The sequence below is a fragment of the Carcharodon carcharias genome, chromosome 7 (genome assembly GCF_017639515.1).
Source record: "Carcharodon carcharias isolate sCarCar2 chromosome 7, sCarCar2.pri, whole genome shotgun sequence".
NCBI lineage: Eukaryota > Metazoa > Chordata > Chondrichthyes > Lamniformes > Lamnidae > Carcharodon > Carcharodon carcharias.
The window spans coordinates 21089301-21104821 of NC_054473.1; the positions used below are offsets into that span (position 1 = coordinate 21089301).

Genomic DNA, 15521 nt, shown 5'->3' on the forward strand with positions numbered 1-15521 from the left:
CAGAGATGGAGGCAGGATGCTGAGATTGCAAGGTTACAAGGTCCACCTCCATTTTGCTGAGACATCGGCCCAGTTCTGGAGATATGTGTGAGGCCCCCTAACCTTCAACCCTCAACTCCCCTCATCTCCTTATACCCTTATCCCCCCATACCCCCTTAACCTACTTACCCTCCCATTTCTGCCCCTCCCAATCCACTCATCCAGTATGCACTATTTACAGAACTCAGAAGCCCTATAATAACATTAGAGATCTTTGAGAAGCTCATAAATCTGTCAAGATAAGCAAAAGGAGAGATGTGTGCGAGAGGAAGACCCTGGGACAGGCGGTCAGCAGCACCTAGAGGAGAGTGCGAGAGGAGGACTCTGGGACAGGCAGTCAGCAGCACCTAGAGGAGAGTGCGAGAGGAGCACTCTGGGACAGGCAGTCAGCAGCAGCTAGAGGAGAGTGCGAGAGGAGTACTCTGGGACAGGCAGTCAGCAGCACCTAGAAGAGAGTGCGAGAGGAGTACTCTGGGACAGGCAGTCAGCAGCATCTAGAGGAGAGTGTGAGAGGAGGACTCTGGGACAGGCAGTCAGCAGCACCTAGAGGAGAGAGTGAGAGGAGTGTCCTTTGCAGTCACCAAGCGAAAAACAAAGAGTGACATCACAGAAAAACCATAAGTTCATTGGTTGGTAAGTAACTGCTGGTTTGACTCACCAATTCTAAATTGATTTCAGATTAAGGGTGATGACCGGAGCCCAGGATTAGAGACCTAACACTTCAGCTTCAACTCAGCAGAGAGAGCGAGTTCCAGTTGATTTTACAAAGTGTATTTTGAAACTTTATTCTAACTTGCTTTCAGATTAAAGGTAAATAGGAGAAATATTTTACAGAATGATAAAGACCAGTAGGAAATTAAAAAACAAATTGAAATAATAATTAAATAAAATAGAGACGCAGGGCCAGGCGATGTGTTGTAGCTGCATGATGTGGGAGCTGGTGAACCCCATTGTGGTTCCTAGTGACCACATCTGTAGCAAATGTTGGTTGGTCGAGGAACTCTGGCTCAGAGTTGATGAGCTGGAGTCTGAGCTTTGGACACTGCGACACATCAGGGAGGGAGAGAGTTACCTGGACACTGTGTTTCAGGACGCAGTCACACCTCTTAGATTAACTACCTTAAATTCAGCCAGTGGTCAGGGGCAGGAGGGTGCGACTATGTGTGAGGCAGGTAGAGGGATCCAGGAAGTAGCACTCCAGGAGCCTCAGCCCTTGCCCTTATCCAACAGGTTCGAGATTATCATTCCCTGTGTGGATGAGAGCGGGGACAATAGAGAGGATGAGCAAACTGACCATAGCACCGTGGTACAGGGAGCCATTCAAGGCAATCGGGCAAACTTAAAGGCTTTGTATTTGAATGCACGTAGCATTCGGAATAAAGCTAATGAGTTAATAGCGCAAATAGAAATAAATAGGTATGATGTGGTGGCGATTACTGAGACGTGGTTAGAGGGAAAACAGGTTTCGGAGTTGAATATCCAAGGGTACTCAGTGTTTCGGAAGGATAGGCAGGAAAGAAAAAGAGGTGGTGTAGCTTTGTTAGTGAAGGAGGAGTTAAGTTCTATAGTGAGGAATGATATAGGCACTGGAGAGCAAGTCAGTCTGGGTAGAAATAAGAAATAGCAAGGGAAAGAAATCCCTGGTGGGAGTAATCTATAGGTCCCCATACAGTAGTTTAGCAATAGGGCACAGAATAAACCAGGAAATACTGGGAGCATGTAAGAAAGGCACGGCAATAATCATGGATGATTTTAATATGCATATAGACTGGACTAATCAAATTAGCAAAGGTAGCCTCAAGGGAGAGTTCACAGAGTGCATTAGAGATTGTTTCTTGGAGCAATATGTTGTGGAACCAACCAGAGAGCAAGCTGTTCTGGATTTGGTTTTGTGTAATGAGGTGGGGTTAGTTAATTATCTCATGGTAAAGGATCCTTTAGGGAAGAGTGATCATAGCATGCTAGAATTCCAAGTTCAGTTTGAGAGTGAGAAACCTGAGTCCCACACTAGTGTTCTGGAGTTAAACAAAGGTAACTACATAGCTATGAAGGCAGATTTGGCCCCAGTGGGCTGGGCAGGAAGACTACAAGGTAGGACAGTTGATAAACAGTGGCAGATAATTAAGGAGATATTCATTTCCTCCCAAGTAAAATATATCCCAATGAGGAAGAAGGATGGTAAGAGGGGGGAAAAGCATCCATGGCCAGGCAAGGAAGTTAAAGATAACATAAAGGCAAAAACTAAGGCATACCAAATTGCAAAGGTCAATGGCAGGTTGGAAGATTGAGAAACTTTTAAAGATCCACAAAGGGTTACTAAAAAAATAATAAAAAGAGCAACGGTAAATTATGAAAGAAAATTAGAGCAAAATGTAAAAACTGATAGCAAAAGCTTCTCCAAGTGTATAAAAGGAAAGAGAGTAGCTAAAGTTAATGTTGGTCCCTTGGAGGACGAGGCGGAGGAGTTAATAGCGGGGAATGCAGAAATGGCAGAGACGCCTAATCAATATTTTGCCTCAGTTTTCACGGTGGAGGACACCAGTACCACCCCAATAGTAACAGGTAATGCAGAGGATATAGAGGAGGAACTTAGAACAATCACCATCACTAGAGAAAAAGTACTGAACAAACTATTGGGATTAAAGGGTGACAAGTCCCCAGGACCTGATGGCCTACACCCCAGGGTCTTAAAGGAAGTGGCAGGATTCTGGAAAGGTTCCAGTTGATTGGAAAAATGCTAATATAATGCCCTTATTCAAAAAGGGGGTGGGGGGTGGGGGGAGGAAGGCAGAAGGTAGGAAACTATAGAGCAGTTAGTTTAATATCTGTCATTGGGAAATTGTTGGAATCTATTATTAAGGAAGTAGTAACGGGACATTTGGAAAGTCAAAATGCAATCCATCAGAGTCAGCATGGTTTTATGAAGAGTAAATCGTGTTTGACTAATTTGTTAGAGTTCTTTGAAGATGTGACAAGCAAAGTGGATAATGGGGATCCTATAGTTGTGGTATATCTGGACTTCCAGAAGGCCTTTGATAAGGTGCCGCACAAAAGATTAATACACAAGATAAGATCACATGGAGTTTGAGGTAATATATTAGCTTGGATAGAAGATTGGCTAACCAAAAGAAAGCAGAGAGTTGGGATAAATGGGTCTTTTTCTGGATGGCAAGCTGTAACTAGTGGGGTGCCACAGGGTTCGGTCCTTGGGTCCCAACTATTTACAATCTATATTAATGACTTGGATTCAAGGGTAGAAGGTACTATAGCTAAATTTGCAGATAACACCAAAATAGATGGGAAAGTAAGTTGCAAGGAAGAAATAAGAAATTTACAAATGGATATGGACAGTTAGGTGAATGGGCCAAAATTTGGTGGATGGAGTTTAACGTGGATAAATGTGAGGTTATCCATTTTGGTCAGAAGAATAAAAAGGCAACTTATTATTTAAATGGAGAGAAACTTCAGAACACTTCAGTGCAGAGGGATCTGGGTGTCCTCATGCATGAATCGCTGAAAGCTAGTATGCAGGTACAGCAGGTAATAAGGAAGGCAAATGGAATTTTGACATTTATTGCTAAACAAATAGAGTATAGGAAAGTGTCGTTGCAACTGTACAAGGCATTGGTGAGACCGTACTTGGAGTACTGTGCACTGTTTTGGTCCCCTTACTGAGGAAGGATGTAGTTGCACTGGAGGTGGTTCAGAAGTTCACTAATTGATACCGGAGATGCGGGGCTTGTTTTATGAGGAGAGATTGAGCAGTTTATGCCTATACTCGCTAGAGTATAGAAGGATGAGAGGAGATCTGATTGAGGTATATAAGATGCTAAAGGGGATAGACAAAGTAGACGTGGAGTGGATTTTTCCCCTTGTGGGGCATTTTAGAATGAGAGGCCATAGTTTTAGGCCAAGGGATGGTAGATTTAAATCAGAGATGAGGAGGAATTACTTTTCTCAAAGGGTCGTGAATCTATGGAATTCACTACCTCAGAGTGCAGTAGATGCCAGGACGCTGAATAAATTTAAGGAGGAGATAGACAGATTTTTAATTAGTAACGGGTTGAAAGGTTATGGGGCGAGGGCGGGAAATTGGAGTTGAGGCCAAAATGAGGTCAGCCATGATCGTAATGAATGGCGGGGCAGGCTCGAGGGTCTGTATTGCCTACTCCTGCTGCTAGTTCTTATGTTCTTATGAATGTGTATAGATAAAACCATGCTCCCCTTAAAATCTCATAGCTCTGTCAAAAACATGCAATCTCACATTTCCCTTGGAAGCTGTGTCAACAACCTGAGCAGAAACCATTAGTGAGTTTGGAAGTCTGCCAAGCATTCATAATGAGATTCTGCTAAATGACTGTGCAAACAACACCTCCTGAGAAGAGTTCATTAGTGAGTTTGAAGCTCAGCCAAGCATTCATAATTAAATTTCATTGAACAATAGTGTCAACAAAACCTCCTCATCTGAATATATTAAAGCATTTGAAGAAGCTCAGCCTCCTGTCAAAATGTTGAAATAGTGAAACAGATGGCTGAGCCGAACTTCAAAGACAATGCAAGCTCAGCCATGTCAAAGCTTTGAAACAGCCAAAAGGATGGCTGAGTTAAAGTTCAAGGAAGACGTGAAAGTAGATGGCACATTTCACACAATCAAATCTGAATTTCACTTCTGATCAATGCAGGATAGCGCCTTAGGTATTGAATAATGTAATATAATGCATCTGAAGACTTTTCCACTTTAACTATTCTGTTCATTGCCTTGACAGCTTGCCAGATGTCAGAAGCGACAACCTGTCAAGCACATTATTTAATGGTCACTTAGCTTTTCAAAACAAAGCCCTATCATCACTCACTATATTAAAAACTATATATAACTTATGATGCAGCATTTCATTATGAAATGTGAAGTTAGAAGCACCTTTTGAACTACCATTCCTATGGTTCCCAATTCCTATCGTTCACAACACCTCTGAGCTGGTATGAAGCACATAGCTTTCCAAAACCTCCGGATTCCTTGAAAATTGCAGAAGGTCTGAAATGCAATGGCACTGGCAACATTGGGACAACTGGGTGTGGACTCATGATCTGGTCCTGCTATTTCCTACACTAATGAAAATTGCTGGCACCGGGAATCCTGGAATTTGTTCTGCCTGCTCTTTTTAAAGCCCAACCGATGCAATTTGGCCCTGTGTCAGGATGGGAAAATCCAGCCCCTAAAGGCCAATGGCTGCATGGGGAGGGTAATCTTCTGGCCTTTAGAAAGCCTCAAAATAGTGTATTGATATAGCTGTCAGCCAATCCAAAGGTTGCATGTTTTTGTAGAAAGTGGGTGAGGATGGGATCGAGAGTGCATGTTGTGCTCCCTTTTGCTGGAATAATCTGCTCACACTCTGTCTACACATACAAGAATGTATTTATGTGGATTTGTAACCCTTCAAGATAGGAGCAGAGGAAAAACATTTAACTGTAATAAGTTGCACTTTCCTTTAGATCTTTTAATAGATTCTTAATGAAAAACACAAATATTATTTGGCATGGTCTTCGAGTAGGCATTGTATTAATAGTCTACATCACAGAATGACAGGGTTTGGCTTATACTCCATCTTCACCAGGTCTCCCTTTCCTTCATTTCACCTTGTGATCTGATTCACATCAGTCTTATTAGCAGGACAATACTGAAGGTTTAAACTGTACATCTCATAATGCTCTGTAGCAGTGTGATGCAATCTGCACATATGGGAACATGCAACCGTTCACAAAACAGCATGCTCCCAGAATCATAGTCCGAAAGTAGAAATGGACCCTATAAACATCTATCTACCATGGATGTCCAAAAGCCACAATTCAAAGAACCTGCTGTCGGAAACTTTGAAAACACAAACAGTGGGTTTAGACAACATTGATAGATAGCACAGTGGATTTCCAACATATATGTTGTAGTAAGATCACAAGTGAGGAGCTGTGACTTTGCATTTCATGAGATCCTAATACTTAAGCCATCAGAGCAAGAGGGGTTAACCAGGTGTTTCTTCATGAGGGGGGAAGGGCGGCTCTCTGCCTTTGTAGCTGGAGTGTGCTGCAGCTAATTGGGAAAGGAGGAAATTTAAGATAATGAAGATAACACCACCACAAAGTTTATACAAACCACTGCTATACCAACAAGGTTTGAAGCTAAGTGGTATGGCACAGGCTCACACTCATGAATCCCCACATGACTAATTCTCATTTCAGAGCAGAGAGTTGGGGTCATTGAGTCTTCCACCCAAGAGAAATTGTTCCTGACAATCCACCATAGGTGTAAACTAGGAGACAAGTCAACCCAATGTCATTTTTATGTATCACCCGGTGGCTGGTTATACATAGAGATCGACCTAGATATATGTAAACTGTGTTGGGGATGACAATATAATATGTGGGGATGGGGGGAGGTGGGAGTGGAGGTGTGTGGGATGGGGTTTAACACAGGGTGGTGAAGGAAATCCAGTGAGAATACCAGTCTTCAACAATGTCAATTGAAGGTGACTAAGGAGAGCTAAAGTACTGATGGAGCCATGCTGCATGTGGACTGGAAGAAGATGAGGGTGCCATCTAATGATTACTTTTTGAGGATATGTGCAGTATGAGATATTTGGATCAACCTGTGTGCGCGTTCATGTTACATTACTATGCAGACGGGCAATGTTAACCTTCTGGAGTTTGAAACTTCGGCTAGCACTTTCAAATTTTATCTTCAAGAAGACAAGGAAGAGTTTGGTCCGCAAGGTTTGAAGTCATTAGCATTAACCAGCTTGGAAACCTGAATAATGCATTGTAACTCTATTGGGTTTCCTTGCTCTCTAGAACGCATTGATCTCAATGAAGTCCAAAATCACTGCTAACCTATCAAAACAATAGACAAAGATTTTGAATTGGCTCTTCTTCAAACACTGATGATTGAACCCAGCATGTTGATGTTCCAGCGATGATGGTCACTGCTACAATTGGCACTAAACCAAATATAAAGATAACACTGGGTAAATGTTGAAAGCTCATGTACAGGCTTTTAGGGGATGGGAGCATGATCATTTCAGGCTGCTCAGAGTAGGACAGAGTAAAGCATATAATGATATTTTGTCTGACTTGGGAACAGGAGAGGTTGTAGCTGTTATAAAGCCACAAACCCAAAATGATAGATGGACCTCATCCAGCAAGTTTCCAATATTTCCAATTAGTCAACCATGAACGCGATGATGACATTAGCGGCTGGAATAAATATGGCCAATGTCTCAACAATGGAATGAGAGCATGTTCAATGCCAGTCCGTTTCTCTCGCTCACACATACGCACATACAGAAGTTCCAATAGGAATCATATTAAAAGCAGTCTATAAATACACTGATCGAGGAGAGAGTGAATTTCCTCAGATCCTCGTATGAAATGACTGTTGTGAGGCAGATGTGTAAGAGGGAGGTGCTGGCCGTGGCTTTATGTCTCTTGTCTTCATGTAGGAGAGCAGCTGGTCCGGGATTTCTGCTAAAACATCCTTGGCAAGTCGAGCCATACTCAAAACCTGGTTTCCAGATCGATCGACATAATCACGGAATGGGACAAACTGAAAGAGAAATCATGGCAAGCGAGGTAAGAGTGGTGCCATTAATGTGTCATACAATATAATAACATTCTTAAAGGTCATTTGAATATAGAGGCTATCACTGCTTTATTTAATTCCGTGTCATTTCTGATTCTCTTTGCCTTGTGATAAGTGCAGATTTGGTGTTGCCATTATATTGAGGCAATGGGATATACCTGGTCTCCTGCCCCTTCCCTGGGTTTGCTCAAGATGCCCCAACAGAGAGTTCTGGAAGATTCTTGGTGCAGTAGCTTACCCCTACAGATGTGGTTTGGGTGGCTGCTGGTTAGGGTTTCCAACTTTGGTTGCATGTCTTCTTGGAGGTTTCACATGTGGCCTCCTGCCTTCAACTGCCCCAACCCAACACTCCAGCCATTGTACACTCAACATTTCCACCTGTAAAGATCACTGCCTTTCCAGGCCAATAGGAACACTCGAATGGGTAAGTTATGACCGTCAGTCAAAACAATCCTTTTTTCCCTGCCTTCAATATTTTTATAGCTGTTTAAAGAAAATTAAATACCCCTACATTTTGTCTCCTAGGCTGCTTATAACAGTGTCCTGAAGATTAATCCTCATTCCTGGAACAGCCAGGACAATCTCAGAGTGTTGGAAAAGCCTAGTGCAGGTGAAGACAATACAGGCAATTGTCAACATTTCTGCTGTTGAGTAGAAGCAGATGATCTCAACCACAGCGGCCATTATACAGTGTGCAAATGACCCGGTGGGAAGCAATAGAAGAAATTCTGGCCTATTATCAATGAATTATAGAATGATACAGGGCAGGAGGAGGCCATTCAGCCCATGCTGATTTTTTGCTAGAACTATGCAATTAATTCCACTTCCCTGATCTTTCCCTATAGCCAAGTAATTGTTTTTCCTTTCAACTATTTATTCAATTCTCTTTTGAAAGTTACTGTTGAATTTGCTTTCATCATCTTTTCAAGCAAATCACAGCTTATTGTGTAAAAAAAAATACCTTCCCATGTTCTCTGGTTGTTTTGTTAATCACCTTAAATTGGTTGTTGATCTTTTTGCTATAGGAAACAGTTTCTTATGTACTCTGTCATGATTTTGAGTGCTTCTATCAAATATTGCCTTAACTTTCTCTTCTCTAACAACAACCCCAAATTCTCCAGTCTCTCCACATAACTGGAATCCTTCATCCCTGGTACTATTGTAGTACATCTCTTCTGTACTCTCTTCTAAGGCTTTAGCATCCTTCCTAAAATATGATGCCCAGGAATGAACATAGTACTCCAGCTGAAGCCTAACCAGTGTTTCATAAAGGTTTAGTATAATTTCCTGGCTTTTGTACCTTGTACCTCTATTAATAAAGCTAAATATTCCATATACTTTTTTCAATAGCCTTTTGAACATTTCCTGCTACCTACAAAGATTTGTATATGTACAAACAGGTCTCTCTGTTCCTGCACCCCCTTTAAAATTGTACCATTCAGTACACTTTGCTTCTCTTCAATCTTCATACCAAAATACATTGCTTAACACTTCTCTGTTAAATTTTATCTGCCATGTGTCTGCCCATTTCACCAGTCTCTCTATGTTCTCATGGTATCTATTATTATCTTCCACATAGTTTACTACTTTTCTGAGTTTTGTATCATCTGCAAGCTTTGAAATAATGCCACATAGCTAAGTCCAGGTCATTAATATATATCAAAAAGAACATAGCCCCTAATACTAATCCCAGAATATCACCCTGTACTTTCCTCTAGTCTGAAAAACACTTTTCACCATTATTTTCTGCCTTCAGTCTCTTAGCCAATTTTGTATCCATGCTGCCACTGTCTCATTAATCCCACAAACTTTAACTTTGATAACAAATCCATTATGTGCTATTTCGTCAAAAGCCTTTTGAAAGTCTATATATACAAAATCAGCTGCACTATCTTCATCAACCCCCTTTGTTATTTTAGCAATGAAGTTAGCCAAAAATGATTTGCCTTTAATAAATCCATGCTGACTTTTGTTTATTACCCAATACATTTCCCAATACCAATTTATTTTGTCTCAGATTATTGTCTCTAAAGTTTTCCCCATCACTGACCTGGACAATGTCACGTTCTGCAATACGCCCCCTAGAGGAGATCCGAATTTCATCTCCATCCAGTTCCTCCATAGCTGCAAGAAACAGGGAAAATAAAGGATTTTGTTCAAAGAATAATACATAATGCTGAGTATAGTGATTTTTATTGCAAAATTTGCTAACAAGAATTCCCAATATCATAAAAGAAAATACTGTGCATGCTGTAAATCTGAAACAAAAACAAAAATAGCTTGAAAAACTCAGCAGGTCTGACAGCATCTGCGGAGAGGAACCCTGATGAAGAGTCATACGGACTCGAATCGTTAACTGTATTCCTCTCCGCAGATGCTGTCAGACCTGCTGAGTTTTTCCAGCTATTTTTGTATTTGTTCCCAATATCATAATTGTTTGTATATTACAAACCTGATGTGTACCAGGGTCACAGTATCATATGCCATAAGCAATGTGGCATCAAAGACAATGCTGATAGAATTGTATTTTTCATTAAAAATTCACAAATCTCCAAGTATAGCAAAAATATATCACCAGTCAGAGGAACGCTGGTAGTAATTTAATGCCAGCATTCAATTCAAATATAAGCTCCATTTTGTCAAAGCTTTTCATCTTGCACTCATCAGGACAATCGCAAGAATATCAATGTCAGCAACAACTTTATCATGTACGAGAACAGAGTGCTGATTGGTTGGCAAGTGGACTCTAATTGGTAGAGGCCTTGTCATGGAGAGTGCACCAGTTCATGGTGACTGACAGTTAACTGCCAAGTATTGTTTGAAATTTTAAACCTGGCAGCTTGACTGTGATTGGTCAATGCATTGCCCCGAGGAATGAACCAGAGAATAGATATCGCTTATTTTGTGATAGCCATACACTGGTTCATTCCTTGGGGCAATACCTTGACCAATCAGAGTCAAGCTATCTGATTTAAAATATCAAATAATACTGGGCAGTTAACTGTCAGTCATCATGAACTGGTGCATTCACCATGGCAAGACCTCTACCAATCAGAGTCCACTTGCTAACCAATCGGCACTCTCTTCTCATATAGCATAAAGTTGTTGCTTCCCCTGACATTGGTATTCTTATGATTGTCCTGATGAGTGCAAGATAAAAAGCTTCAACAAAATGTCTTTTTCAGCAATACTCAAATTCTGTACTACCAAACACCTATAAGTCCATTTTTGCAGCAAGTGATATCAGCTGAAAGTCTGGACATGTACAAAATTGCAACCATCAGGCACTGTATTATCTATTTGCTCTCCTGGTCTCTCTCAATGATTTAACTCTTTTCAAAAAGGGTGCCAACGTGGACAAAGGGAAACTATGGAAATTATTTGGTAAATGATAGTGTGTAATTGTTTTCTGTTTCAGAATTTGCAGCTTAAATGCTGTCAACTAATACCATTTTGCTCTTCACACAAACTGGGATATTATGCATAATATATAATGAAAAATCTTACATCAGTGCACACACTGTTATAAATTCCTATGTCCACATTTACAGTATAAACTTGTCATGCTGTAATTACACCCTTCTGTCAGTGGTGGAGCTGTGGAACCCCCATTTACCATCTGTACCTTTTTTTGAAGAGAAACAGGGGTAGATATTCATCTTGCTATCCAAGCATATAATTAGCGCTAAGTATTGACCAATCATTATGGAAACCGCCCAATTTTCATTTGCATTAATCTCAGGACATCCCAAAGCACTTCACAGCCAACTAAGTACTTTTGAAGTGTAGTTACTAATACATGGAAATGTGGCAGCCCATTTGCGCACAGCAAGGCTGCACAACCAGCAATGATGTAAATGACCAGATATTTTTTAATGATGTCAGTTAAGAAACCAAGAGAACTCTCTCTGTTCTTCTTGAATAGTGCCACAGGAATCTTTTTTTGTCCAGCTGAGGGGGAGGTGGGTGCTTAGTTAAACACCACATCCCAGAGCTGGCATCTCTGCTAATGCACCACTGCTTGGATCATGCGCTTAAATCTCTGGACTGGGGCTTCAAACCACGACTTATGATCCAGAGATGAGAGCACTACCACTCAGTCAAAGGAATTAAATTGAAGGTATATGCAAATTTGTGAAGACATTGTATGACTTTAAATGGGGACTGTATTACATTGGCACAAAATGGCGCAATAATCCACCATTTTCTAACCCCACTTCACCTGAATATCACACTTGGTCTTAACTCTGATATTTTATGGCCCCATCATGATGGGGTACTATGAGGCCTAATTAAAATAAATTATTAAAGTTAAACATTTTAATAAGAAATTATTCAAGTAAGATTTCTAATAAGAAAAAATCGTAGTAGAGTATGGATGCATTGTATTAAAAAATGTGATTACAATTAAAAAAACAACTTTTTATTTGCAATTTTTATGTTATTTAAACATGAATATAAAACAAATACCCACCTGGATATAAGGGAGTTAAACTGATGTGGCCTTAGGTGTTCCAGTCAACTACTGACGTTTTTATTTTTACTCTCATAGATCTTTCATCCTTGAATGACTGAATATTTTACTGAGGTGTACTGCAACGTTACAACGGATGTGAACAATAAGCAATCACTGGTAGAAGGATTTATTTATTATTTAGCAATCAACACTGCAGGCTCAATATTCACATACTTTATTTGGTTCCATTAATGTTTCATAGGCCACAGAATTATTTTTAAAAGCACATAGGGAAATTTTGATGAGACTGATGCCTTTTGGCTGCATGTAGGGAAGGAAAATCCTGGGTTCAATCCCTGCTTTCAGCCAAAGCAGCAGTAGAAAATTGTTGGATGCAGTATCCCTTAGCCAAGGAACGGGAAAAGTCAATCAGGATTCATTAATTATTAGGATGGCTAAGGTAAACTGAAACATGGAAAAACTATTTGACCGTAGCAAAAGAAATTAATATCTCTTCAACTTACTAACTGCACTCAGTCAACCTTTTTGGGTCATGAGCCTGCTTTCATTGCTTTTAACATAAACATAACTGCTGTGAGCCTCTTGTAGGACAGGCTTAACTGTTGGTATTCTTGCACCACCTAAGCATAATAAAATTACTTAAGATATAGCCCAATTCCCTACCTTCTAAAACTCATAAATAGTATGTAAATGATTGAAAATTTAATGAACTCAACTTGACAACATATGATCTATGGACTTTATTACAAAATGCAGAATGCAGTAGATCTTTCATTTTTTTTCTGTAAATTAAGGGGACCTGCATTTTGCAACGTAATTATTTTTATAATAAATGTTCATAATCGTGGAATACTTTCATTATTTTATACTTTATTTTTATTTAAATGATTGTCTAAAACTAGGTTATGAATTGTGGTTACTCATTTTATTTGTATCGTCTTCACATTTTGGCACCTGTCAGTGGGATGATTTTTCAATAAAGCAATTACCTGTCTATTCTAAGGATATCAGTGGTGAACAAGTTAAGGCTGAGCTCTGATGGTTCCTGCAGCCCATTGGTTGTCAAGTGAGTAAAAAGAGCACATAACTGAGGTAGTGCAGAGGTTCACATTACCCATGGAACTATATGCTACCAGGTATAGAAAAGATTTATAGAATTTTACAGGATAAAAGAGACTATTCAGCCCAGCATGCCTGTTAGTTTTCTAAAAGAGTTATCTATTTAGTTCCATTCCCCTGCGCTTTATTCATATCTATTTTCTCTTTTGAAAGCTGTTAGGGAGTTTTGCTACCACCACAGTTTCCATGGATAACATTGCACATCCAGGCAACCCTACTAATTAAAAATATCCTCCGAAAATCCTCCTTCATGCTTTGATTGGTGATCTTACATTTATGTCCTCTAGTTACTGATTACCATCAAGTGGAAATATTACCTGTTTACCATAATAAAACCCTCCATAATTGACACTTTCAAGAGAAGAAAGCTGAGTCAAATGAAATAAATTGGAGGGCAAGTCAGAAAGATCAATTACCAATCAAAAATTCTATCCACACTTACAAACACTCTTAATTGGGCAGCAAACCTCTCTACTTATGGTTGATTTGATAACGTGATTATGGGCGGAATTGTCCCAGATTTGCACGGAGTGAGGTAGCTGGTAGGAAAAAGAACGTTTTGCCCGCCGGCTACAGTGGCAGTTTTTCACACCATATCGTCCCAATCGTGCCTCATTAATCATATATTCCTGGGAAATACACTATTTTGATGGCAAGTGGGCTCTCATTCACCCACCACGCTGTCACCTCGCCGCATCCTCATATCATGCGCACAGTTCTCAGTGCTTCCAGCCCAGGTCTGCTGCACAGAAGACATGGCCTTGAAAGGCAAGAAGACTTCAGCCCTCCTGCATTCAGTGACGTGCCCCGGAACGCCTTTTCAAAGCCGTGGAGTTACGCCGTGATGTCCTCTACCCACCCACCCCGCTTCTGGCCACAGGAGGGGCACCAAGATCAACAATCCGGTTTGGGAGGCGGTGGCAGCGGTGGTCAGTGCCAACGACCTGCAAAAGAGGACAGCTGCCAAGTGCTGAAAGAGGATGAATGATCCCCTCCGTTCCACCAGGGTAAGTCATTCTTTTCATCACTCTCAACTCACACACTCACAAACCCATCACACATCCACAGAGATCTCACTCACTGCCTCTTAAAGGGACATCACCATTCACTCTCTCACACACAACTTCATTGTCCTCATCCCATCCATGGGACCACTCACCACCCACATGTGCCAGACATATTTATCATCTGGTCTGGCAGGCGTCCTGTTTACACTCCATCCGTCTTCATGCAGGACAAGCTGGCACACAACAAAAGGGAGATCACTCAGACTGTTGGAGGAATGCCTGAAATCAAGGTCCTCATGGACTGAAAATAGGTTCATACAGCTGGCCAGCAAAGATCTGGACCATTTCTGTGCTGATGCTAAAGTTGGAGGCGCTCTACCAAGTAAGGATCAGCAGTGCAACATCCTTCAGACAACCATGCTGTGAGTGATGTGTCCCATTTCACAGGCCACTGCCATGTACTAATTATCCTTCCTTGTTTTCACAGGCACATTTAGGAACAGCCAAGGGGGTCCATGGCCCTTGGCTCAAACCCTGAAGAAAACTCAGAAGAGGGATCTACTGAAACCCTAAGTGAAGACCCATCACAGCCCTCACCCACATCCTTCACCGTGGTTGGACCTAGTTCTAGAATCGCCTAGGGGTCACAATCTGGTGAGCACATTGCTCTGTCTGATCCACAGCAGGTGGAGGCAGGGGTTTCCTAGGTTTCTGGCACTCGGAGGATTGCTGGAGCCATAAATCTGTTGAGTCTGAGTCAGATGATGAGCCCCTGGACTCGGTCATACCTCAGTTGCTGGAGCTTCAAAGGCAAGCCCAGGAACATCAGGAAGGGGTATCCTCTGCACTCCTCAGATTGCAAGGCACGATGGAGGAGTCCATCCACCTTCAGTCTGATGTGATAGTGCTGGCAGCCGCCAGGAAGACCTTGGTCTAGGATATCGGCCCTGCACTGCTGAATGGGTTGACCCCCATTGCTGTGACGCCAAATCCTGCAGCAGGTGACAGATGTGACCGACCAGTTCCCTAGACATGCGCAGTCTTCAGCAACACTGGCTCTCGTTCATCTGCAGGAATGAAAGGCGACATCTATAGACCCTGGGTCTAGCTAGGCGCTGACTAGCTGTGGCTCTTTGGCAGCGGGAGCCCCAGCTGTCCCTTCCTCCTGAGGGTGTTGCTCCTCCCTCTGCCCGGCCAGATGCCTCCATCACTCTGTTCTTCTTTGTCTCTGCTCTCTGTAAGCCATGAGGCA

General features: G+C 41.5%; 1 protein-coding gene across 4 annotated transcripts in view; it reads right to left on the bottom strand.

Moving 5' to 3' along the window:
• Nucleotides 1-7413: 7413 nt before the first annotated feature.
• The window catches only part of LOC121280146 (copine-9-like), a 409662-nt gene continuing 401554 nt past the window's right edge, over nucleotides 7414-15521 (bottom strand). For all 4 annotated transcript variants that reach the window (XM_041191835.1, XM_041191836.1, XM_041191834.1 and 1 more), the window contains 2 exons: nucleotides 9717-9790; nucleotides 7414-7630 (listed from right to left, as the gene is read on the bottom strand). In XM_041191835.1, coding sequence (XP_041047769.1) covers nucleotides 7439-7630; nucleotides 9717-9790 — 266 coding nt within the window. In that variant the 3' untranslated portion in view covers nucleotides 7414-7438. The remainder of the gene's footprint in view (nucleotides 7631-9716; nucleotides 9791-15521) is intronic.